The following is a 27,867-nucleotide window of genomic DNA, read 5'->3' on the forward strand; positions in this document are numbered from 1 at the left end:
TGCTGCACCTCCTACATCTCCTCCTCATCTCTGTCTACCATCCTACCTGTGCTCTCCACAGTGCTGCACCCCCTACATCTCCTCCTCATCTCTGTCTACCATCCTACCTGTACTCTCCACAGTGCTGCACCTCCTACATCTCCTCTTCATCTCTGTCTACCATCCTACCTGTGCTCTCCACAGTGCTGCACTCCTACATCTCCTCCTCATCTCTGTCTACCATCCTACCTGTACTCTCCACAGTGCTGCACCCCCTACATCTCCTCCTCATCTCTGTCTACCATCCTACCTGTACTCTCCACAGTGCTGCACCCCCTACATCTCCTCCTCATCTCTGTCTACCATCCTACCTGTACTCTCCACAGTGCTGCACCTCCTACATCTCCTCCTCATCTCTGTCTACCATCCTACCTGTGCTCTCCACAGTGCTGCACCCCCTACATCTCCTCCTCATCTCTGTCTACCATCCTACCTGTGCTCTCCACAGTGCTGCACCCCCTACATCTCCACCTCATCTCTGTCTACCATCCTACCTGTACTCTCCACAGTGCTGCACCCCCTACATCTCCTCCCTCACCTTTCTACCATCCTACCTGTGATCTCCACAGTGCTGCACCCCTACATCTCCTCCTCATCTCTACCATCCTACCTGTGCTCTCCACAGTGCTGCACCCCCTACATCTCCTCCTCATCTCTGTCTACCATCCTACCTGTGCTCTCCACAGTGCTGCACCCCCTACATCTCCACCTCATCTCTGTCTACCATCCTACCTGTACTCTCCACAGTGCTGCACCCCTACATCTCCTCCTCATCTCTGTCTACCATCCTACCTGTACTCTCCACAGTGCTGCACCTCCTACATCTCCTCCTCATCTCTGTCTACCATCCTACCTGTACTCTCCACAGTGCTGCACCTTCTACATCTCCTCCTCATCTCTGTCTACCATCCTACCTGTACTCTCCACAGTGCTGCACCCCCTACATCTCCTCCTCATCTCTGTCTACCATCCTACCTGTACTCTCCACAGTGCTGCACCTCCTACATCTCCACCTCATCTCTGTCTACCATCCTACCTGTACTCTCCACAGTGCTGCACCCCCTACATCTCCTCCTCATCTCTGTCTACCATCCTACCTGTGCTCTCCACAGTGCTGCACCCACTACATCTCCTCCTCATCTCTGTCTACTATCCTACCTGTACTCTCCACAATGCTGCACCCCCTACATCTCCTCCTCATCTCTGTCTACCATCCTACCTGTGCTCTCCACAGTGCTGCACTCCCTACATCTCCTCCTCATCTCTGTCTACCATCCTACCTGTACTCTCCACAGTGCTGCACCTCCTACATCTCCTCCTCATCTCTGTCTACCATCCTACCTGTGCTCTCCACAGTGCTGCACCCCCTACATCTCCTCCTCATCTCTGTCTACCATCCTACCTGTACTCTCCACAGTGCTGCACCTCCTACATCTCCTCTTCATCTCTGTCTACCATCCTACCTGTGCTCTCCACAGTGCTGCACCCCTACATCTCCTCCTCATCTCTGTCTACCATCCTACCTGTACTCTCCACAGTGCTGCACCCCCTACATCTCCTCCTCATCTCTGTCTACCATCCTACCTGTACTCTCCACAGTGCTGCACCCCCTACATCTCCTCCTCATCTCTGTCTACCATCCTACCTGTACTCTCCACAGTGCTGCACCTCCTACATCTCCTCCTCATCTCTGTCTACCATCCTACCTGTGCTCTCCACAGTGCTGCACCTCCTACATCTCCTCCTCATCTCTGTCTACCATCCTACCTGTACTCTCCACAGTGCTGCACCCCCTACATCTCTGTCTCCCACCCTACCCGTGCTCTCCACCCCTACATCTCCTCCCTCTTCTCTGTCTACCACCCTACCTGTGCTCTCCGTTCAGCCCTGGAAGCTATGTAACAACTGCGATCTGAGAAGTGCAGGTAGATACAGTTTAGAATGGCCGTTGACCTCCAGCACCATCCATTTTTTAGGGCTAGTTAATTCGGCAGGTAAGTTGCTACACACTCCTTAGCGCCAAAGATGCAAACGTATAACCTAAACTCAATCCATCATAAGGCGTTTGTTTCACAGCCTGGAGACTGCACGCTCCCGACTCCTGTCTGGAGGACAGGAAACCACACTGAAGGAGGAAGTGGACGTTCCCTTTTTAATTGCTCTGAGACTTCTTGTCCAAATGGGGGGACAGATCCATCTCTCTCTAGTGCTGTCATAGGTGAAGGGGAAAAAGATTATGAAATGCACAAGGTTTTTCTAAGAAATGCATTCCGATGTGGATACAGAGCCCTCATTACCTGGATTTTAGCAGCCCAATCATTCAGGGGTTTATATTTGTGATGGAGGGAGTTACAGAGTCTGATCTCCAAGCATTACCAAGTGTGAGGAGCTCCACCTTACAGGAACGTCTCATGGAACAGACTGACACCAGTGATACTGGATCACTACAAATGTTTATTCAGAAGCCCGGCTCTTAGAAAAAAAAATGAAATACAATGAAATAAATCCCAGCATCCCCCCTCCCCACAGCGGATGAGTGCAGCCCCCTGCCGCAAACTCCAGTCACTGGAATCTCCCACAACATGGAATAAAAACAGAGGCTCAGAAACGCCCCGACCGCTCCCGGTCTCTGGACCTCCGTCGATCTCTGTCACGTCCACCACCTCCTCCTCCTCCTCCTCCACCACCACCACCTCCTCCTCCAACTCCTCCACCACCTCGACCACGGTCTCTAGAACGAGAGCGACGTTCGCGGGATCTGGAGCGGGAGCGATGTCTGAAAAATAATAAAGCATGGAGAGTCTCAAAAGTGAAGTATATGAAAACTGTGGAAATGAGGGACAAATCTGGCAGCAGAAACAATGTGAACAGAGCCTAAACTGTAAGATAATGCTTATCGTGAGAGACCAAGAAGGTAAATCTACTGAGGTCAAGGCTGACACCTGGGTTATGTTCAGCCATAACTGGGGCAGGATCACTGGAAGGAACAACAAAAAGCCAAGCAGAGCTTGGGTATAGCATTTCAGTATATCTGGACTCTATGCATAACGACAAAGGAGGGAAATGTACAGAAGATCTGGGATCTTACTTCTTTCTGCGTCGGCCATACAGTTCTCTCCGTAGCTCCCGGGAGATGGGCTTTAGATGCATGAAGTTACAGAAGCCACCACGTGTACACTCCCTAAGGACAGAAAATACACAATGACAAGTCTTCAACATGTCCAATCTTACACTGAATGCTATATGGCCGCAGTGCAAGGCCTGGTCTTATCAGGTGGAACAAAGCAGAGGCCAAAGAGGTGTTATGTGAGAAGCAACCATATTTTATATTACTGAGGTTTCACCACTGCGCTCCAGAGCCAGCACTAGGGCTGAAACGATTACTCAATTGAATCGAGTAATTAGACACAAAAGAAAAAAAATATTTAGTTTGTGTCATATGACCACAGAGCGGGAGTGAAGTGCTCGCTATTACCGCTCCATGGTCACCCACCAGCCCGCGCCACGCTGCACTGTATCCTGAGACATCGTCAGGTCATAGTGCATGTAAGCGCGGAGAAGATGGAGGAGCGGTGGAGCAGCGCCCCTACAGGAGAGGCAAGTACTGGCGCTTGGGACATGGCTAGGAGGGGGAGATGGTGGCACTGTGGGGGGGGGGGGGGGCGGAGATGGTGGCACTGTGGGGGGGGGGGGGGCGGAGATGGTGGCACTGGGTGCCGATGAGTGTCTATAAAGAAAAACAAACATTCTTTTAATTATTTTTGTTATTAGGTACTCGATTGATCGATAGAGTATTCTATTACAAAAATAGTCAATAGCTGCAGCCCTTACCTTTGCTCTGTGACCTCCCCAGAGGCGGTGCCCATCCCTCCCTTTGCTCTGTGACCTCCCCAGAGGCAGTGCCCATCCCTCCCTTTGCTCTGTGACCTCCCCAGAGGCAGTGCCCATCCCTCCCTTTGCTCTGTGACCTCCCCAGAGGCAGTGCCCATCCCTCCCTTTGCTCTGTGACCTCCCCAGAGGCAGTGCCCATCCCTCCCTTTGCTCTGTGACCTCCCCAGAGGCAGTACCCATCCCTCCCTTTGCTCTGTGACCTCCCCAGAGGCAGTGCCCATCCCTCCCTTTGCTCTGTGACCTCCCCAGAGGCAGTACCCATCCCTCCCTTTGCTCTGTGACCTCCCCAGAGGCTGTGCCCATCTCCCCCTGCTCCACATTCTCCCTAGAGGCAGTGCCAGTCTCCCCCTGCTCCACAAGATCCCCAGAGGCAGCATCCATCCTCCCTCTGTTCTACATGCTCCCCAGAGGCAGCACCCACCTGCCCAATGATCTTTATACTCCCTGAAGGCAATGTCCATACTGTGGTCTACGTGGGCCCCATGTGGAATGCTTTCACTCTGCCCCGCCTCCCCCCGCCATCGGCTGATGATGATACCCCCGTGTCTTGCCCCCCCCCCCCCCACACACCCAGGCCAAACTAACCCCATTTCATATTGTCGACAACAAGCCTCCCGGAAGTCTGTGACTGGAGACAGCTCTGCATGGATGGGCTGACCATTAAACCAACGGTTATTCAGATCCTTCACAGCTTTTTCCGCATCTTCTTCTCGACGAAACTGGAACCAATTTACAGCAGTTAACATAATGGGACTAACTACAGAGGAAATATTACAATACACAAGTGCTGAGTAAAGAAGGGAAAAATGTATAAATGCGAAGGTTATGAATCAGTCTGTGGGAACAAATAATCATGAGTGCAGGTGGCATCAAAACATGAACTGAAGAATGATAGGGAGGCCATAAAACCCCAGGGGCAAAGATACCAAGACCAAACCAGGAGACCCAAGAGACGTCAACAGGACAACGACGAGAAGACTACTAAACCACAACATTAGCAGCAAGGATACCAAGACCGAACCAGGAGACCCAAGAGACGTCAACAGGACAACGACGAGAAGACTACTAAACCACAACAACAGGAGTTAGGATAGCAAGAGCGAACCAGGGGACCTGAAATTAATCAACAGGACAACGACTAGAAGACTACTAAACCACAACAACAGGAGTTAGGATAGCAAGAGCAAACCATAATACCTGAAAGACATCAACAGGAGGATAACGAGGAGGCTATAAAACCCCAATATGAGAAGCAATACGAGATACGGCCTCTAGCCTGGCTGCAAGATGAGATACGGCCTCTAGCCTGGCTGCAAGATGAGATACGGCCTCTAGCCTGGCTGCAAGATGAGATACGGCCTCTAGCCTGGCTGCAAGATGAGATACGGCCTCTAGCCTGGCTGCAAGATGAGATACGGCCTCTAGCCTGGCTGCAAGATGAGATACGGCCTCTAGCCTGGCTGCAAGATGAGATACGGCCTCTAGCCTGGCTGCAAGATGAGATACGGCCTCTAGCCTGGCTGCAAGATGAGATACGGCCTCTAGCCTGGCTGCAAGATGAGATACGGCCTCTAGCCTGGCTGCAAGATGAGATACGGCCTCTAGCCTGGCTGCAAGATGAGATACGGCCTCTAGCCTGGCTGCAAGATGAGATACGGCCTCTAGCCTGGCTGCAAGATGAGATACGGCCTCTAGCCTGGCTGCAAGATGAGATACGGCCTCTAGCCTGGCTGCAAGATGAGATACGGCCTCTAGCCTGGCTGCAAGATGAGATACGGCCTCTAGCCTGGCTGCAAGATGAGATACGGCCTCTAGCCTGGCTGCAAGATGAGATACGGCCTCTAGCCTGGCTGCAAGATGAGATACGGCCTCTAGCCTGGCTGCAAGATGAGATACGGCCTCTAGCCTGGCTGCAAGATGAGATACGGCCTCTAGCCTGGCTGCAAGATGAGATACGGCCTCTAGCCTGGCTGCAAGATGAGATACGGCCTCTAGCCTGGCTGCAAGATGAGATACGGCCTCTAGCCTGGCTGCAAGATGAGATACGGCCTCTAGCCTGGCTGCAAGATGAGATACGGCCTCTAGCCTGGCTGCAAGATGAGATACGGCCTCTAGCCTGGCTGCAAGATGAGATACGGCCTCTAGCCTGGCTGCAAGATGAGATACGGCCTCTAGCCTGGCTGCAAGATGAGATACGGCCTCTAGCCTGGCTGCAAGATGAGATACGGCCTCTAGCCTGGCTGCAAGATGAGATACGGCCTCTAGCCTGGCTGCAAGATGAGATACGGCCTCTAGCCTGGCTGCAAGATGAGATACGGCCTCTAGCCTGGCTGCAAGATGAGATACGGCCTCTAGCCTGGCTGCAAGATGAGATACGGCCTCTAGCCTGGCTGCAAGATGAGATACGGCCTCTAGCCTGGCTGCAAGATGAGATACGGCCTCTAGCCTGGCTGCAAGATGAGATACGGCCTCTAGCCTGGCTGCAGGATGAGATACGGCCTCTAGCCTGGCTGCAAGATGAGATACGGCCTCTAGACTGGCTGGATTGGGGATAAACCTGGTGACCACACAGCGAAGGAAGTGTTATAACCTGTAGAGGACATTTGTGGGAAAACTTTGCTGTGTGCGGGCAAGCATTATCCTGCTGAAAGATGGAAGCCCTGCCATGAGGGGAACACATGTGGCGGCAGTATGTCCTGCACATATCTTTGAGCGGTTAGTGTCCTACTATTACTACTAGGGGTGACAGACTCTCGTAGACGATGGTTTCCCCGATCACCACAACAGCAGTTGGGGCAGTGTCCCTCTCCACAGTAAAGGCAGGATTGAAGCACTCACCACCAGGCCTCCATACTCAGATCCGACTGTCATGTGATCCCAAACAGAACCTGGACTAATCACTATAGATGATGTGGTTCCAGTCCATAACAATCCAGGTTTCTTGCTCACGACACCGCTGCAAGCAAAGACCTTCAATGGGCGATGTGACAAATTTCTTCCTGCTAAGTGCCTGGAAATGGTCTGGACAGGAAAGGGGTGTAATGAAGGGGTCACCTGTGTCTGGATGGTGGACAATAAAACTGTGGAAGCTGCTTAAGCTTAGTGGCAGATCAAACGATCCACTGTACTGAAGTCTACCTGGGCCCCAGGAGCCCGTTCACAGTGTGTGCTCTCAAAACGTTTGAGTGCATTGTAGAATGTCTAGCAGTCAACGATCTCCCACCAAGAAGTACACTGCCCTAAAGTGACCTCTGAGAGCCTTTTCTATATGGCACCAGGGGAAGCACCGCTACATCCTCTGGTGGCAAGACCTAGTGTCTACTCAGACCATGTGACACTTCGCGATCTCGGCAATATAAATAAATAGTGAATGCATCCCGTTTTAAAATTACAAAAATCACAAGAGCCTCCTCATTCACAGAATGAGTTATAACTTTCAGTTACCGCTCGCAGAGCAGAGGAAAATTAGCAAATCCTTGCCAAAGATTCTTCCTGACCCCCTGCCGGATTATACATCTATCAATCTGATATTGTCTTGACAAAACCCCATAAAAGTGCCCTCTCTCTAGTCTGAGCGGCCCCAGCACAGTAGGGTCCTAATACCATAAGCCTGGTCAGAGAAGAATGACCGATCCTTATCACACAGCCGGTTGGTACAAGAAGGAAGACGACCTGAAAGTCACCTCCAATCCATAGATTTCATATTTTTTCCATATTTTCCTCATATTTCATGGGTTAGGAAAATACGGAATGAACACTCTTCAGAAATGGTTGAGGTTATTCTAACACAGGGATCAGCAACCTTCGGCACTCCAGCTGTTGTGAAACTACAATTCCCAGCATGCTTCATTCATTTCGATGTGAGTTCTAAGAAGAGCAGAACAAGTATGCATGCTGGGAGTTGTAGTTTCTCAACAGCTGGAGTGCCGGAGGTTGCCTACCCCTGGTCTAACACCTTCCAGGAAATACGCAAGCAAATCGGAGATTCCCGCTCTGAGATATGACGGTTCTCAGGCACACGGTATTGTCTTCCAGTCATATTTGTTATCAGATGATTCGTAAAGTTCTACTGATTATAAATATGAATTCTATTTCTTGATTTGACCTACGGGAACGGAGAAAGTGGCAAAGCAGGGATTCTGACAGATTTTCTCTCTCTGGGGCAAGAACTGCCCCCTCTCCCAATTACACAAGGCTGGACCTGTACGTGGATAGCCACTACCAGCTCCAGAGGGGGTAAAACACAGCGACACACTCCGGTCCGGGTCCTTCATCTACCATCTGACGTCTAATAACATCACGACCGCCCGCTGGACACACCGCCATCTTGGATTATTCCTTCCAAAGACTATCTTTTACTGGACTCTACCGCGGTAATTCTGAACTAACAGACATTCTGTTCCCTTCCATCTCTTACTTATTTCTATCCAACCAATCTGTTCGGCCGGCCGGTATATTTATCTGACAGTTATAATGTAGATTTCTGTGTGTAGTTTTTATAATAAAACTAACAATTTAATGGTTCCAGTTCTGCCCTTGTCCCCTGATGATCTGGTCTATGCTGAGAGCTCTGTCCTCGGAGGAGACATCCTACCGCACTGTCTGATTTCTATACATTGCTGATTGGTTAGCTGGGTTGCAAATAAGCGTTCCTTCCCTTTAGGATTAGCTAGCCGGGGGGGTAGTCTCTACCACCCGATTCAATACGAAGAGTGGTGGCAGCAAATTAAGTTGGTTTCCTGCGCGAAATTGATAATTTTATTTTACAGACTGTGCATACAATCGCGACTGTACCATGTATGGGCCCACCAACCAATCTTAAGCGTCTTCTGTGCTCACAGTGGATTCGCCTCCAGAAGTCTCTGGTGGACGAGACCTGGGTGGCAACTGTGGCCTAGTACGACGGGATTGGCGGGGGGTTGTCACATTGGTGGCAGCTAGTGGGATAGCAGAACCCAAAACCAGGCAGAAGTCACCTTTTGGGAGATCAGAGCACAAAGAACTGACAAGTGCAGCTTTTGCAATCAGAACAATAGGACAGTTGTTACTTTGTATCCTGTCCTGCGGAACTTGAGTTCAGGGCGCAAAACGGTCCACATTGATAGGAATAGATTGGTATACATTTCCCCACCTTTTCTTTGCTATATCCTATTCTTTTACTCTTCTCTTCTGAATGTCTGATTCAGTTCCAAATTACCTAAGTTGGTCTGTCGCCGACTTACGAGCCTTATGTGAGTCGCAAGGCATTGCTATTCTGAACAAACATCGATCACAGCTGATCAAAGCTTTGACGGAGAGAGACGGCCCAGTCTCCAATCCCATGCGGGAGGCTGCGCCGCCACTACGTTCAATGTCACCCAGCACCGCCAGCTATGGGAGTGCTGATGTGGATACCCTGGATAACACCATGTCCACAGCAAGGAACAAGCAGCTCTGGACTGAACCTCACTGCCTTAGGCCCCAGCAGTTGTTACCGGGCCTGACTGTCGCGGATTTAGATTTTTACCTGGAGATGCAGCGACAGCAGCAAAGAGAGGAGCGGCAGTTCCCTCTTCAGAGAGAAGCGCTGCAACACCAGCGTGCACTAGAACTGGCCCAAGTGAGACAGGCCGAGCGGTCTTCCTCTCCTAACACTCCTGCAGCAGGAGGCATTCCTCTACCCGTGGTCCCCAAAGCAAGGTTTCCAGTTATGGAGAAAAACGGGGACATTGATTTATATTTACGCTCGTTTGAGAGAGCGTGCCGCCAGTTCTGCATCCCTGAGGATCAGTGGGCTCTTCACCTGACGCCTCAGCTGACTGGTAAAGCCCTGGATGCTTTTGCGGAGCTTCCCACAGACCACGACTGCGATTATCAGACCATCAAGGATGCCATAATCACCAAGTTCCAGTTAACCCCTGAGGTTTACCGGAGAAAGTTCTGTGCCATCCAGAAAGGATCCACAGACTCTTACGCGGATGTGGCTAACCGCTTATGCACCACATTCCGCCCATGGACTCGAACCCTTAAGGAAAGGACTTCTGCTCACCTTGAGGATTTGATGATCCATGATCAGCTCCTCGCTGTATTCCCTACAGACATGAGACAGTTTGTTCTGCAGCACAAGCCCCAGTATGCCAAAGAAGCCGCTGAGCTGGCAGACATGTTTGTCGCAACCCGAGCGCCGGAAATTCACAAACCTGTGGTGGCGGACACTCGCAGGCCTATGGTACCAGACATCCGCAAACCCCTGGTACCTGACAGCCGCAAACTTCCAGTACCCGACAAGGACAGAGCCATGTCCCAGACCTGGAGAGAAGGCAGGCCTGCTGGCCCTGTGAACCGTGAGACAACCAGGCCCTGGTGTGAGCGGTGTCGCAGGCCCGGTCACACCAAGCAAACCTGCTACGCAGGGAAGCCAACCACCTAGCCAGGCAGCTAGCACCGCGACAACGCCAAGCCCTAAGGGGGCCAACGCCTTCACACCCGCCTCATCTGCTGTATTGCTGGTTGGACGGCCAGAATCGGTGTCATCAGATTCCGCGACACCGATGCAGATGTCACCTTGGTGCGTTCACATCTTGTTACAAAAAAGGATATCCTTCCAGGAAAGTACCTCACTCTGACTGGAGTTGGCGGCACTCGCACTCATGTGGCCCAAGTCACCATCAATTGGGGAATGGGATGTCAAAAGCGGGTTGTTGGGGTCCTGGATGATATTCCTGTCACCACCGTGCTTGGCACTGATTTGGGCACCCTTGCGGACACGCAGGAGACCCAAGCAGGACTCCCTGACCAAAACCAGGTACTGTACAACCCTTTGGGGAAACAGGGAGACGGGGACACTTTACCTGCTATTCCTACCTTACCTGACGCATCTAGGCGGGAATCAGATTTAAAGGTGCAAGCAACTGAATGTCATCTGCCTATTTCTGCACCTGTCATTGCTGATCCAAATGCAGGTGTCAGTGTTAACAATGGTGATATACATGATGCTGTACCTGTTCTGGCCATTACACGGGCTATGGCCAGCCGCCTGAACTCAGAACTGACAGAGGGGATGATTGTGTCACTGCGCTGGCAGACGCTTCCTGTGTCACCAGTAACCTGGGCTCAGATGGGGCTGCGGGGACAGAACCAGCCGTCCCTCCACCCACATCTGACCCCAGCATTGAAGATAACTCTTCGCAGCTGACATCCTACGTCACTGATCAGCTGGAGGAGACCTGTGGCACTGCCTTCGTGCAGGCCTTGAAGGGTGACCCCAGTCTGGAGACCTTCGGGCTCGAGCCGGCCAGCCTCCAGGCGAGGGCACTCCATATAAAGTCTATCGGGAGAACGACCGACTGTACTGCGAAGCTGTGCAGCCTACAACAGGTGACGCAGGTGAGAACACGAGACAGCTGGTAGTCCCTAGGGAATTTCGGGCACAGGTACTCAAAGCAGCCCACGACATTCCACTAGCAGGACATTTAGGTATCAGAAAGACCCACAAATGTGTTCAGAACCATTTTTACTGGCCCACGATGGGAAACAACATAACCACTTACTGCCGATCGTGTACCACTTGCCCGAGGGTTAAGGTGGCTGGGGGTACCAGCAGAGCTCATTTTTAGCCACTGCCGGTGACCACAGAGCGCTTCCAGAGGGTGGCAGTGGAGATCATTGGTCCCCACCCCATTCCTAGCAGTTCTGGCAAACACTACATCTTAACGGTCGTGGACTATGCCACCCGTTATCCAGAGGCGGTAGCACTGTCTTCCCTTAGGTCGGCCACGGTGGCGGACGCCTTGATCGGGATTTTCTCTCGTGTGGGGTTCCCCGCCAAGATGATCTCTGATCAGGACTCCTGCTTCACGTCGGAGCTAATGGAAGCCCTCTGTGAGAGGATGCAAATCAAGCACACCACTTCCAGTGCGTATCACCCCCAAACCAACGGTCTGTGCGAACGATTCAACAGAACGTTAAAGAAAATGCTGGCAACGTTCATAGAATCGCAGGGGAAGGACTGGGAGCGGCAGCTGCCTCATTTGCTGTTCGCTTACAGAGAAGTGCCACAGGAGTCGCCCTTTGAACTCCTATATGGACGATACGTCCGAGGGTCCTTAAAACTGATTCGGGAGACCTGGGAGGGAAAAGGTGACCCCTCAGAAGTCTCAGTGGTTGAATATATCCTATAATTTCAGGTCATACCAAGCAGGTCAGAAGGTATACGCCCTACTCCCTGTCAGGCAGAACAAATTGCAGGCCGCCTGGGAAGGGCCATACACCATTGTGAAGCAGGTGAACCCAGTCACTTCCCTCGTGAGTCTGGGGGGTAAGCGACAGAAACTGTTCCACGTGAACATGTTAAAAGCACATGAGGAGAGAGGGCAGTATGTGTTAGCAGTGTGTAGCCGGAACCCGAAGAGCCAGATCCACTGATAGACTTGCTAGCAGAGCTACGAGAAGTGGCAGATGATTGGAACATCAACCCCCACCTCTCGTACCCACAGAAGCTTCAGCTCACCGCCCTCCTGAGTGCGCACAGCGCCACCTTCTCCGAACTCCCAGGCCAAACCAACCTAGCAGCTCACCGAGTTGACACAGGGACCCACCAGCCCTTACGGCAGGGCCCATATCGCACCTCACCCGAAGTGCAGGCCGAGATCAAGCGAGAGATTGAGGAAATGCTGCAGTTAGGAGTCATCCAGAAATCCTGTAGTCCATGGGCCGCTCCGGTTGTTTTAGTCCCTGAAAAGGACAAGACGACCCGGTTCTGTGTCGTCATTCAGTCTCCGATAGTCATCACCACAACCGATGCGTATCCCATGCCTCGAATTGATGAATTGCTGGATCAGCTGGCGTCTGCCGGCTATCTGACAATCATGGACTTGAGCCGTGGGTACTGGCAGATTCCACTCGTGCCAGAGGCGAGAGCGAAGTCCGCATTCATCACCCCTTTGGCCTCTATGAGTTTACTCGTCGTATGCCCTTTGGGATGAAGAATGCGCCCGACACCTTTTAGCGGGCCATGAATGAACTGCTGGACGTAACACAAGGTTACGTAGTAGTCTACCTGGATGACATCGCTGTATTCAGTCCAACCTGGGAAGATCACCTTGACCATCTGTCACAGGTATTGGGAAGACTGTCCGCTGCCAATCTGACCGTTAAGCCCAACAAATGTCAGATCGCCATGACAGAGGTTCAGTACCTCGGACACAGTAGGCAGCCAGACCCTGAAACCTCAGGTAGGGAAGGTCGATGCCATTGTGGCATGGCCGCAGCCTACCACCACAAAACAAATACAGGCTTTTCTGGGGACGGCAGGATACTATAGGAAGTTTGTTCCGTCCTATAGTACTCTGGCTAAAGCACTGACCGATGCAACGGGTAAAAAACAACCCAACAAGGTCACGTGGAAGGAAGGGCCTTGAAGGAAGGGCTGGCTAGCACTCCTGTCCTTCAAGCTCCCAACTCCTCCCGTCAGTTCATTGTACAAACTGACGCCTCAGACCACAGTCTAGGAGCCGTCCTTAGTCAGGTGGATGCCACCGGGAATGAGCACCCTGTCCTCTACCTGAGCCGGAAGCTACTCCCACGGGAAGCTGCGTACTCCACGACAGAGAAAGAGTGTCCAGCGATTGTGTGGGCCCTACAGAAGTTCCAGTCGTACCTATACGGTAGTCACAGACCACAACCCCCTCTGCTGGCTGAAACGTACTGCTGGTACCAACGGAAAACTCCTCCGTTGGAGCTTATCGCTCCAACAGTATTATTTTACGATCTAGCATAAACCGGGAAGTAGCCACCAGAATCCGGACGGGCTTTACCGCTGTAACGAACCTAAATAGCGAGTGGGGATTGCTTCAGTCACAGTCTTGCTGACAACTCCTTCCCCAATCTTCCCAAGGGGGAAGGTGTGACGCTTCGAGATCTCGGCAATAGGAATAAATTGCGAATGCATCCTGTTTTAAGATTACAAAAATCACAAGAGCCCCCTCATTCACACAAAGAGTTAAAACTTTCAGTTACAGCTCACAGAGCAGAGGAAAATTAGCAAATCTTTGCAAAGGATACCTCCTGACCCCCTGCCGGGTTATACATCCATCAATCTGATATGGTCTTGACAAAACCCCATAAAAGTGCCCTCTCTCTAGTCTGAGTGGCCCCAGCACAGCAGGGGTCCTAACACCCTAAGCCTGGTCAGAGAAGAATGACCGATCCTCATCACACAGCCGGTTGGTACGAGAAGGAAGACGACCTGAAAGTCACCTCCAATCCATAGATTTCATATTTTTTCCTCATATTTCATGGGTTAGATCAGGCATGCTCAACCTGCGGACCTCCAGCTGTTGTAAAACTACAACTCCCACCATGCCCTGCTGTAGGCTGATAGCTGTAGGCTGTTCGGGCATGCTGGGAGTTGTAGTTTTGCACCAGCTGGAGGGCTGCAGGTTGAGCACGCCTGCGTTAGATAAATACGGAATGAACAATCTCTTCAGAAATGGTTGGGGTTAGTCCAACACCTTCCAGGAGATCAGCAAGCAAATCGGAGATTCCCGCTCTGAGATATGACGGTTCTCAGGCACGCGGTATTACACGGTATTGTCTTCCAGTCATATTTATCAGATGATTCGTAAAGTTCGACCGATTATAAATATGAATTATATTTCTTGATTTGACCTACGGGTACGGAGAAACTGGCAAAGCAGGGATTCTGACAGATTTTCTCTCTCTGGGGCAAGAGCTGCCCCCTCTCCCAATTACCCGAGGCTGGACTTGTACGTGTCACAGCCACTACCAGCTCCAGAGGGGGCAAAACACAGCGACCCACTCCGGTCCGGGTCCTTCATCTACCATCTGACGTCGACTAACATCTTGGATTATTCCTTCCAAAGACTATCTTTTACTGGACTCCACCGCGGTAATTCTGAACTAACAGACATTCTGTTCCCTTCCACCGGGATTGGCGGGTGGTCACAGACAGACCTGACTTAAAGAGGACCTTTCACTTGTAAAAACAATGTGAACTGAGTATGCTGCCATGGAGAGCGGCGCCCGGGGGTCTCACTGCACTTACTATTATCCCTGGGCGGTGCTCACTAAGTTATAGTAGGCGGTGTCCTCCCTTGTCCTGTGGGCGTCTCCCCCTCCTAGGCTGCAGCGCTGGCCAATCGCAGCGCACAGCTCACAGCCTGGGAGGTTTTTTTCTCCCAGGCTGTGAGCTGCGATTGGCCAGCGCTGCAGCCTAGGAGAAGGAGACGCCCACAGAACAAGGGAGGACACCGCCTACTATAACTTAGTGAGCACCGCCCAGGGATAATAGTAAGTGCAGTGAGACCCCCGGGCGCCGCTCTCCATGGCAGCATACTTCGTTCACATTGTTTTTACAAGTGAAAGGTCCTCTTTAACGACAAAATTATTTCCCTTCTGCCTTTCACCATGCCAAACCAGTTCTAGGGGCCGCAGTTAATATGGCCTGCAGCAGTCAAGCGGTCAAAGTGATCAGAGAACTTTTTGTTCCATTCGATGTCCCCATGACTGGTCGCAACAGTCTAGTGGACACAGGCCGTGGAATAGACAATGTGCCTTCTCAAACAGCTGATCGGCGGGGGTCCCAGGGGTCAGACCCCTCCAATCAGATACTGATGACCTCTTTAGAGAAAAGGTCATCAGTATAAAACTCCCAGAAACCCCCTTCAAGATGTTGGAAATCGTGGACCTCAAGCCCCCGGCTGGTGCAGCCGACACAAGACTTATTACACGCGCTGCAGATCGGCCGACATCATCTGATCTGCACTTCATGCGGTTTTCTAGGAAAGTCGCGCTTATTCTGCGACTGGAAACATGAACCGTTTACACACAGGAGCGCACACCCTCAACATCCCACGAGTTTTCAATTACCAAGGGATCCTTTCCAGGAGACGGAATGTGAGCAGAGACGTCTACACACCGCAGCCCATGTCGGAGCGGTCACCCAGCAATACAGGAGGTATCTGTGTGGCTGCTATACTGGAGCACTACTGTAGTGTTGACTACATGGCCGTGTTCTCCACACATGCCGTACTGGGCGAATAATACTGCACCAACATCACCCTGCCAAAGAACCAGCACCAACATATCCACCACCCCAGTGCCCATACCCTCCAGACTGTTGGCATCAAGAACATATTTTTCTTCCTAATCGGTCATGAGCAAGTTTGCCAAGAAGGGTGGAGGACTTAAAGCATTCACAATGAGACATCACGAAAATGATCCAACAGATACAGCACATACACACCATGCCGCCATATGATCGCACTACAGTCCTGGGCCTAGAACATGACACCGGAGCGGTCAGTGCTGAAGCCGGGCTCGTCACTCACCTCCACATACATACAAAGCCGCCATATGATGATAAGCCGCTATCAGGCCTAGAACATAACCCGCAGCAGTGCTACATGACACCAGAGCTCGTCACTCACCTCCACATACATACAAAGCCGCTATCAGGCCTAGAACATAACCCGCAGCAGGACTACATGACACCAGAGCTCGTCACTCACCTCCACATACATACAAAGCCGCCATATGATGATAAGCCGCTATCAGGCCTAGAACATAACCCGCAGCAGTACTACATGACACCAGAGCTCGTCACTCACCTCCACATACATACAAAGCCGCTATCAGGCCTAGAACATAACCCGCAGCAGTACTACATGACACCAGAGCTCGTCACTCACCTCCACATACATACAAAGCCGCCATATGATGATAAGCCGCTATCAGGCCTAGAACATAACCCGCAGCAGTACTACATGACACCAGAGCTCGTCACTCACCTCCACATACATACAAAGCCGCTATCAGGCCTAGAACATAACCCGCAGCAGTACTACATGACACCAGAGCTCGTCACTCACCTCCACATACATACAAAGCCGCCATATGATGATAAGCCGCTATCAGGCCTAGAACATAACCCGCAGCAGTGCTACATGACACCAGAGCTCGTCACTCACCTCCACATACATACAAAGCCGCCATATGATGATAAGCCGCTATCAGGCCTAGAACATAACCCGCAGCAGTACTACATGACACCAGAGCTCGTCACTCACCTCCACATACATACAAAGCCGCCATAAGGCCTAGAACATAACCCGCAGCAGTACTACATGACACCAGAGCTCGTCACTCACCTCCACATACATACAAAGCCGCTATCAGGCCTAGAACATAACCCGCAGCAGTGCTACATGACACCAGAGCTCGTCACTCACCTCCACATACATACAAAGCCGCTATCAGGCCTAGAACATAACCCGCAGCAGTACTACATGACACCAGAGCTCGTCACTCACCTCCACATACATACAAAGCCGCTATCAGGCCTAGAACATAACCCGCAGCAGTGCTACATGACACCAGAGCTCGTCACTCACCTCCACATACATACAAAGCCGCTATCAGGCCTAGAACATAACCCGCAGCAGTACTACATGACACCAGAGCTCGTCACTCACCTCCACATACATACAAAGCCGCCATATGATGATAAGCCGCTATCAGGCCTAGAACATAACCCGCAGCAGTACTACATGACACCAGAGCTCGTCACTCACCTCCACATACATACAAAGCCGCCATATGATGATAAGCCGCTATCAGGCCTAGAACATAACCCGCAGCAGTGCTACATGACACCAGAGCTCGTCACTCACCTCCACATACATACAAAGCCGCTATCAGGCCTAGAACATAACCCGCAGCAGTACTACATGACACCAGAGCTCGTCACTCACCTCCACATACATACAAAGCCGCTATATGATGATAAGCCGCTATCAGGCCTAGAACATAACCCGCAGCAGTACTACATGACACCAGAGCTCGTCACTCACCTCCACATACATACAAAGCCGCTATCAGGCCTAGAACATAACCCGCAGCAGTGCTACATGACACCAGAGCTCGTCACTCACCTCCACATACATACAAAGCCGCCATATGATGATAAGCCGCTATCAGGCCTAGAACATAACCCGCAGCAGTACTACATGACACCAGAGCTCGTCACTCACCTCCACATACATACAAAGCCGCTATCAGGCCTAGAACATAACCCGCAGCAGTGCTACATGACACCAGAGCTCGTCACTCACCTCCACATACATACAAAGCCGCCATATGATGATAAGCCGCTATCAGGCCTAGAACATAACCCGCAGCAGTACTACATGACACCAGAGCTCGTCACTCACCTCCACATACATACAAAGCCGCCATATGATGATAAGCCGCTATCAGGCCTAGAACATAACCCGCAGCAGTGCTACATGACACCAGAGCTCGTCACTCACCTCCACATACATACAAAGCCGCCATATGATGATAAGCCGCTATCAGGCCTAGAACATAACCCGCAGCAGTACTACATGACACCAGAGCTCGTCACTCACCTCCACATACATACAAAGCCGCCATATGATGATAAGCCGCTATCAGGCCTAGAACATAACCCGCAGCAGTACTACATGACACCAGAGCTCGTCACTCACCTCCACAAACATACAAAGCCGCTATCAGGCCTAGAACATAACCCGCAGCAGTGCTACATGACACCAGAGCTCGTCACTCACCTCCACATACATACAAAGCCGCCATATGATGATAAGCCGCTATCAGGCCTAGAACATAACCCGCAGCAGTACTACATGACACCAGAGCTCGTCACTCACCTCCACATACATACAAAGCCGCTATCAGGCCTAGAACATAACCCGCAGCAGTGCTACATGACACCAGAGCTCGTCACTCACCTCCACATACATACAAAGCCGCCATATGATGATAAGCCGCTATCAGGCCTAGAACATAACCCGCAGCAGTACTACATGACACCAGAGCTCGTCACTCACCTCCACATACATACAAAGCCGCTATCAGGCCTAGAACATAACCCGCAGCAGTGCTACATGACACCAGAGCTCGTCACTCACCTCCACATACATACAAAGCCGCTATCAGGCCTAGAACATAACCCGCAGCAGTGCTACATGACACCAGAGCTCGTCACTCACCTCCACATACATACAAAGCCGCTATCAGGCCTAGAACATAACCCGCAGCAGTGCTACATGACACCAGAGCTAGTCACTCACCTCCACATACATACAAAGCCGCTATCAGGCCTAGAACATAACCCGCAGCAGTGCTACATGACACCAGAGCTCGTCACTCACCTCCACATACATACAAAGCCGCTATCAGGCCTAGAACATAACCCGCAGCAGTGCTACATGACACCAGAGCTCGTCACTCACCTCCACATACATACAAAGCCGCTATCAGGCCTAGAACATAACCCGCAGCAGTGCTACATGACACCAGAGCTCGTCACTCACCTCCACATACATACAAAGCCGCTATCAGGCCTAGAACATAACCCGCAGCAGTACTACATGACACCAGAGCTCGTCACTCACCTCCACATACATACAAAGCCGCCATATGATGATAAGCCACTATCAGGCCTAGAACATAACCCGTCACTCACCTTCACATACACGTTCCCCACTAAATGATCTCCCAGATTATCACAGACGTTCATCTCTTCCACTTCTCCATATTTCTCCTCCATCTCTGTGAAGACTTCCTGGAAGAATGAACCAAGAAAAGAGGTGAAACAGGTGATACATGGAGCAGAGCCTCTCCTTCAACTTCTAATGTCCGGGACGCCAACTAATCTCATAACTATTATCCATCAGTGGCCCCCGCGCTGCCGCCAGGGGCCTCAGTCCGCCCCCGCGCTGCCCACTCAATCCGCCCCCGCGCTGCCCACTCAATCCGCCCCCGCGCTGCCCACTCAATCCGCCCCCGCGCTGCCCACTCAATCCGCCCCCGCGCTGCCCACTCAATCCGCCCCCGCGCTGCCCACTCAATCCGCCCCCGCGCTGCTCACGCCTCTTACCTCAAAGAACTCGTCATAATGTTCCTGCATCTCCACATCACTGACGGCACCTGGGAAAGCAGAGAATGGTTAGCTGGAGCTGGGGGGGGGGGGGGGGGTGCGCTAGTTGAAGGGCAGCACACCAGCGGGGGAGGGGTAGTGGGGGAACTTACAGCGCAGGCCATCTGCTGACTGGGAGGAGTTCTGTGGATTTCGGTAAATATTCAGCAGCGCTATAGTCTGGAAGAGAAGAAGTCACCATAAATATACCAGCAGAGTCGGGTCATCCAGTTACCTACTCACCACACTGCACCTGGGACTCTCATACTGCTGGAGGGCGCCACCCACTGGAGGGGTCATCCACTGCCGTGTGTCACGCTGCATCCACACCGACGGCACACAGCATGTGCCCCCCCCCCCCTGCACTCACGCGGCCACACCGCATGTAGCCCCCCCCTGCACTCACACGGCCACACCGCATGTGGGCCCCCCCCTGCACTCACACGGCCACACTGCAGGGGGGGGGGGCCACATGCGGTGTGGCCGCGTGAGTGCAGGGGGGGGGCCACATGCGCTCACGCGGCCACACCGCATGTGGCCCCCCCCCCCCTGCACTCACACGGCCACACCGCATTTGTGTCCCCCCCCCTGCACTCACGCGGCCACACCGCATGTGTGGCCCCCCCCTGCACTCACGCGGCCACACCGCATGTGTGGCCCCCCCCTGCACTCACGCGGCCACACCGCATGTGTGGCCCCCCCCTGCACTCACGCGGCCACACCGCATGTGTGGCCCCCCCCTGCACTCACGCGGCCACACCGCATGTGTGGCCCCCCCCTGCACTCACGCGGCCACACCGCATGTGTGGCCCCCCCCCTGCACTCACGCGGCCACACCGCATGTGTGGCCCCCCCCCCTGCACTCACGCGGCCACACCGCATGTGTGGCCCCCCCCTGCACTCACGCGGCCACACCGCATGTGTGGCCCCCCCCCCCTGCACTCACGCGGCCACACCGCATGTGTGGCCCCCCCCCCCCTGCACTCACGCGGCCACACCGCATGTGTGGCCCCCCCCTGCACTCACGCGGCCACACCGCATGTGGCCCCCCCCCTGCACTCACGCGGCCACACCGCATGTGGCCCCCCCCTGCACTCACGCGGCCACACCGCATGTGGCCCCCCCCTGCACTCACGCGGCCACACCGCATGTGGCCCCCCCCTGCACTCACGCGGCCACACCGCATGTGGCCCCCCCCTGCACTCACGCGGCCACACAAAACCAGGACACACCCGAGGTCACTGACTGCAACCAGTTATCAGTGTGGATCGAGAAGAAGTAAAAGAACCCCCGACAAATGTGCAGAGGAGCAGAAAACTCGGGAGGTGCAGTGACCCTCTCACATCAGGCCAGGTCTACACCACCAGGGGGCCCCACCCTCAGGCAGGAGACATTACTCCACCTCCTCATTAATGGGAGTCTGTCAGCAGGTTTGACCATGCACTAGGTAGGTGCTGTGGAGAGCAGAAGGAACATACCTCCCGTGGAGCTTTTCCCATCAGAAGTGTGAATATGAAGGTTTTTTCTCCCATTTCAAGTGGCCGGTAGGTGGCGCTTCGAGACATGCCCTCTGCTGAACCGCTGTAGAATCCAGAGAGCACGCGGGTCAGGCCGGGACGTGGCGCAGACGGCACAATGAAGCTCCACCACTCCTGGTGCTCGCAGCCCCACAATGGCTAGGTTTGCCCTGCTATCCCCAGCACCTACCCATCGCTCCTATAAATTAGCATGGTCAAAACTGCTGACAGTGTCATGGAGGCAGTCTGTGCTCCGCGCCTCTCTTGCCGGAGGGCATAGTCGGGGTCTCAGGGCTCTGGTGGTTCAGTCCTGCTAACAGCCCCCGAACACGGCCTGGTGCTCCTTCCATGCAGGCAGAGGCCCACTTCTGCCAGTCATTCCTCTCACGCCATAGCTATTAAAGGGGTTATCCAATAGTAGAGTTACACCCCCCGCCCCCTATAGACGATACTCACCCAATCTTTTGGCTGCTCCCCCGCCGTGGATGTAGCAGCAGCCGTGCAGGGATCCGGAGGGACGCGGGTAAGTATCGTCTATAGGAAGGGTCCAGGTATTATGGGAGGTATTTCTACTATTGGATAACCCCTTTAAGGACCAGTATGCACCATTATCTTTCCAAGCCAACAGATGGTCACCCAGAAGTACTTCAGGCACATTCCCCTGTGAATGTGCCTGAGCAATAGGTTCTAGAACACGTTTCCTGCAAAGGGTTGCCATTCTGTCCTCTGCCTGTTCAGTGTACTGACTTCCGATATTGGTTCTCCACTGCCTGCCCTGACTACAAACTGGTTGGATGTACTCTGCGCACCCTTGACTCCAGTTTTCCCTGATCCCTTGATGCTCTGCTGTCTCTTGACCCCCACAGATCAGCAGCCACCGAACAGAGATTACTCCAAGGAGACATCAGCCTAGTGGTTCCCCTGCAGCAGGATGTGGGGGGGATCATGGCTTTAGTCACATCAATTCAAGTAACACAACGGTTCTACATCAACTGATTTAGACAGATCCCCCGCCCCAGGGCAGACGTAGGGCGACGGCACCCACCACCCCAGGGCAGACGTAGGGCGGCACCCACCACCCCAGGACAGACGTAGGGCGGCACCCACCACCCCAGGACAGACGTAGGGCGGCACCCACCACCCCAGGACAGACGTAGGGCGGCACCCACCACCCCAGGACAGACGTAGGGCGGCACCCACCACCCCAGGACAGACGTAGGGCGGCACCCACCACCCCAGGACAGACGTAGGGCGGCACCCACCACCCCAGGACAGACGTAGGGCGGCACCCACCACCCCAGGACAGACGTAGGGCGGCACCCACCACCCCAGGACAGACGTAGGGCGGCACCCACCACCCCAGGACAGACGTAGGGCGGCACCCACCACCCCAGGACAGACGTAGGGCGGCACCCACCACCCCAGGACAGACGTAGGGCGGCACCCACCACCCCAGGGCAGATGTACGGCGGCGGCAATCGCCACCACCCCAGGGCAGATGTACGGCGATGGCAATCGCCACCACCCCAGGGCAGATGTACGGCGATGGCAATCGCCACCACCCCAGGGCAGATGTACGGCGATGGCAATCGCCACCACCCCAGGGCAGATGTACGGCGATGGCAATCGCCACCACCCCAGGGCAGATGTACGGCGGCAGCACTCATCACCACCCCAGGGTAGATGTATGGCAGCGCCCCACCCCCTCCACCAGGGCAGATGTACGGTGGCGGCGCCCCACCCCCTCCACCAGGGCAGATGTACGGCGGCGCCCCACCCCCTTCACCAGGGCAGATGTATGGCGGCGCCCCACCCCCTCCACCAGGGCAGATGTATGGCGGCGCCCCACCCCCTCCACCAGGGCAGATGTATGGCGGCGCCCCACCCCCTCCACCAGGGCAGATGTACAGCGGTGGCACTCATCACCACCCCAGGACAGATGTACGGCGGCGGCACTCATCACCACCCCAGGACAGATGTACAGCGGCGGCACTCATCACCACCCCAGGGCAGATGTACAGCGGCGGCACTCATCACCACCCCAGGGCAGATGTACAGCGGCGGCACTCATCACCACCCCAGGGCAGATGTACAGCGGCGGCACTCATCACCACCCCAGGGCAGATGTACAGCGGCGGCACTCATCACCACCCCAGGGCAGATGTACGGCGGCAGGGCTCTCCAGGCTACAGACCTCACTTACAGGAGTCTCCCGGACGATGCTGCAATGACTTACGGGAAATCACGTACAGACCACAATACATACCTGGCTGAAGGTGGGCTTGTTGTGTAGTCGTGAACACCGGTCTCCATGGCGACACGCCCCGATCTTAAAGTAAAAGGAGCAGTTAACCCTGAGGAGAAAACAGGTCCCTGTTATAAACGCAAACTAAACACTACACTAAGGGGCAAACTCGTCACCGAGGCAATGTCCACAAGCTGCACCTGCAAGACAACGCACTGGGACCACCGGAGATCAACTGCACCTCCCCCCAAATACTGACCCCGAGACCGCCAAAGATCAACTGCACCTCCCCCCAAATACTGACCCCGAGACCGCCAAAGATCAACTGCACCTCCCCCCAAATACTGACCCCGAGACCGCCACACGACACCCTCACCTGTAATACTGACCCCGAGACCACCAAAGATCAACTGCACCTCCCCCCAAATACTGACCCCGAGACCGCCACACGACACCCTCACCTGTAATACTGACCCCGAGACCGCCACACGACACCCTCACCTGTAATACTGACCCCGAGACCCTCAACCGGAAATACTGACCCCGAGACCGCCACCCTCAACCGGAAATACTGACCCCGCCACACGACACCCTCACATGTTATACTGTCCCCGAGACCGCCACACGACACCCTCACCTGTAATACTGACCCCGAGACCGCCACACGACACCCTCACCTGTAACACTGACCCCGAGACCGCCACACGACACCCTCACCTGTAATACTGACCCCGAGACCACCACACGACACCCTCACCTGTAACACTGACCCCGAGACCGCCACACGACACCCTCACCTGTAATACTGACCCCGAGACCGCCACACGACACCCTCACCTGTAACACTGACCCCGAGACCGCCACACGACACCCTCACCTGTAACACTGACCCCGAGACCGCCACCCTCACCTGTAACACTGACCCCGAGACCGCCACCCTCACCTGTAACACTGACCCCGAGACCGCCACACGACACCCTCACCTGTAATACTGACCCCGAGACCGCCACCCTCACCTGTAACACTGACCCCGAGACCGCCACACGACACCCTCACCTGTAACACTGACCCCGAGACCACCACACGACACCCTCACCTGTAATACTGACCCCGAGACCGCCACACGACACCCTCACCTGTAATACTGACCCCGAGACCGCCACACGACACCCTCACCTGTAATACTGACCCCGAGACCGCCACACGACACCCTCACCTGTAACACTGACCCCGAGACCGCCACACGACACCCTCACCTGTAATACTGACCCCGAGACCGCCACACGACACCCTCACCTGTAATACTGACCCCGAGACCGCCACACGACACCCTCACCTGTAATACTGACCCCGAGACCGCCACACGACACCCTCACCTGTAACACTGACCCCGAGACCGCCACACGACACCCTCACCTGTAATACTGACCCCGAGACCGCCACACGACACCCTCACCTGTAATACTGACCCCGAGACCACCACACGACACCCTCACCTGTAACACTGACCCCGAGACCGCCACACGACACCCTCACCTGTAACACTGACCCCGAGACCGCCACACGACACCCTCACCTGTAACACTGACCCCGAGACCACCACACGACACCCTCACCTGTAACACTGACCCCGAGACCGCCACACGACACCCTCACCTGTAACACTGACCCCGAGACCGCCACACGACACCCTCACCTGTAATACTGACCCCGAGACCGCCACACGACACCCTCACCTGTATTACTTCCAACAAGGGCGCTGATAATGGAGCACCGAGAACACTCAATGTAACCCCCAACATCCTCCCCTCCAGAATCACAAAGTATGACCCCCAACATCCTCCCCGAAGTGCCCTATTCACTCCTAGCCCCGAAAACGCTGCGCTCAGTATAACCCCCATCCGGCTGCAGTCTGCTCTCCTGCCTCCCGCTCTTCCCGCCACAGACACGTTTCTCACTTGTCTTTTTCAGTGCCGAAAATGGAGGCCAGATACTCCGCCATGTTTCCTCCCGGTGCCCGCGCGCCGAGCACGTCACTACGGAGCGACGTGCTGCGTCACTAGCAGGCGCCGCGGGGGGCGTGGCTTCGGTACAAAGGACAAGGGCGGGGCCAAAAGTGAACGTCACCGGGGGGCGGGGAGCGCGCGCCAAGAAGAAGACAAAGGAACTTGTAGGAGGCGAAAGCATTGAGGAGGTCGGGGTATTGTGAGGAGTATGGAGGAGGTCGGGGTATTGTGAGGAGTATGGAGGAGGTCGGGGTATTGTGAGGAGTATGGAGGAGGTCGGGGTATTGTGAGGAGTATAGAGGAGGTCGGGGTATTGTGAGGAGTATGGAGGAGGTCGGGGTATTGTGAGGAGTATGGAGGAGGTCGGGGTATTGTGAGGAGTATGGAGGAGGTCGGGGTATTGTGAGGAGTATGGAGGAGGTCGGGGTATTGTGAGGAGTATGGAGGAGGTCGGGGTATTGTGAGAAGTATGGAGGAGGGCGGGGTATTGTGAGGAGTATTGTGGAGGTTGGGGTATTGTGAGGAGTATTGCGGAGGAGGTCGGGGTATTGTGAGGAGTATTGAGGAGGTTGGGGTATTGTGAGGAGTATTGCGGAGGAGGTCGGGGTATTGTGAGGAGTATTGAGGAGGTTGGGGTATTGTGAGGAGTATTGCGGAGGAGGTCGGGGTATTGTGAGGAGTATTGCGGAGGTCGGGGTATTTTGAGGAGGTCGGGGTATTGTGAAGAGGAGGTTGGGGTATTGTGAGGAGTATTGAGGAGGTTGGGGTATTGTGAGGAGTATTGAGGAGGTTGGGGTATTGTGAGGAGTATTGAGGAGGTTGGGGTATTGTGAGGAGTATGGAGGAGGTTGGGGTATTGTGAGGAGGTTGGGGTATTGTGAGGAGTATTGAGGAGGTTGGGGTATTGTGAGGAGTATTGAGGAGGTTGGGGTATTGTGAGGAGTATTGAGGAGGTTGGGGTATTGTGAGGAGTTTTGAGGAGGTTGGGGTATTGTGAGGAGGTTGGGGTATTGTGAGGAGTTTTGAGGAGGTTGGGGTATTGTGAGGAGTTTTGAGGAGGTTGGGGTATTGTGAGGAGTATTGAGGAGGTTGGGGTATTGTGAGGAGTATTGAGGAGGAGGTCGGGGTATTGTGAGGAGTATTGTGGAGGAGGTCGGGGTATTGTGAGGAGTATGGAGGAGGTCGGGGTATTGTGAGGAGTATGGAGGAGGTCGGGGTATTGTGAGGAGTATGGAGGAGGTCGGGGTATTGTGAGGAGTATTGAGGAGGAGGTCGGGGTATTGTGAGGAGTATTGTGGAGGAGGTCGGGGTATTGTGAGGAGTATAGATTAAAGGTGGTCAGTCAGGAGAGGACAGGAGTGTCTCCCTGAATACTGCTCAAAAAACGATATCAATAAACTAAACGGGGCAGTAACTACTAAAATATCACTCTTATTAAATAATAGGAGTAAAACGACGGCCCCTACAGACACAACAACAAGTAGGACACGTACATACACGAACTGGTACAGAGAGACCAGTAAATACAAATATTGGTAAGGTGTTATTGGTGGGCTGGACCATGGATGGCAAGCCGGGCACGGCTATGTCAGAAGAAGTTAGCAAACCCTAGTGACTCCCTGCTTGGCCTGGTCCACCCTGTAACAAATATCCTCAGGACGGGGTCCAAAAAGCCCCGCAAGGGGTGGCCCAGACAGGAACTCTTAACCTAAATAGATGACCCTAGTGAGGCCCTCACACATCAGGAAGAAAAATCCGTCCAGAGGAGCAAAAAAACACAGGTGTACCAAAATAAACGTAACCCCACCACGGAAATTATCCACAATGGGGGATAAAAGTGAGAGGAATACTCAAGTGTCCCGACGCGTTTCTTCACAGGGTAAGTCCTTCACTGGGGAACCTAATGATACTGTGTATCAGGTGAAGGACTTTATGAATTGCCGTACGGCGGGCGTGATCTATCTGGTCACATGCGTTTGCGGACTCCGCTATATAGGAAAAACGTTTAGGGAGTTACGCAAACGCATGGGGGAACATCTCGGGGACATCCGTAACAACAAAGATACCCCCGTAGCACGCCACGTACAGACAGCACATGACGGACGCACCTCAGCCATCACCTTTATGGCCATTGAGCGGGTGCCAAGACCCCTACGAGGGGGAGACTGGAATAGGCGTATTCTACAGAGGGAGTGCTGGTGGACCTTCACC

At 53.8% G+C, this 27,867-nt stretch overlaps 1 protein-coding gene across 4 annotated transcripts; it reads right to left on the reverse strand.

Annotated features, from left to right (window-relative positions):
• Positions 1–2,473: 2,473 nt before the first annotated feature.
• On the reverse strand, positions 2,474–25,727 carry U2AF1 (U2 small nuclear RNA auxiliary factor 1). Of its 4 annotated transcripts, none has more exons than XM_040422744.1 (9): positions 25,609–25,727; positions 23,672–23,759; positions 20,002–20,068; positions 19,850–19,899; positions 19,436–19,534; positions 4,516–4,649; positions 3,128–3,220; positions 2,757–2,815; positions 2,474–2,711 (listed from the first exon to the last, which is right to left on the reverse strand). In XM_040422744.1, exons 1-9 carry the CDS (start codon positions 25,650–25,652, stop codon positions 2,641–2,643), a joined length of 705 nt encoding a protein of 234 aa, XP_040278678.1. In that variant the 5' UTR covers positions 25,653–25,727; the 3' UTR covers positions 2,474–2,640. The 4 variants fall into 4 exon arrangements, with proteins under 4 accessions (XP_040278678.1, XP_040278677.1, XP_040278676.1 ...); XM_040422743.1 differs by having other exon boundaries at positions 2,474–2,717; XM_040422742.1 differs by having other exon boundaries at positions 2,474–2,815.
• Between the last annotated feature and the right edge of the window lie 2,140 nt (positions 25,728–27,867).

This window comes from Bufo bufo, chromosome 3 (genome assembly GCF_905171765.1).
Source record: "Bufo bufo chromosome 3, aBufBuf1.1, whole genome shotgun sequence".
Lineage (NCBI taxonomy): Eukaryota > Metazoa > Chordata > Amphibia > Anura > Bufonidae > Bufo > Bufo bufo.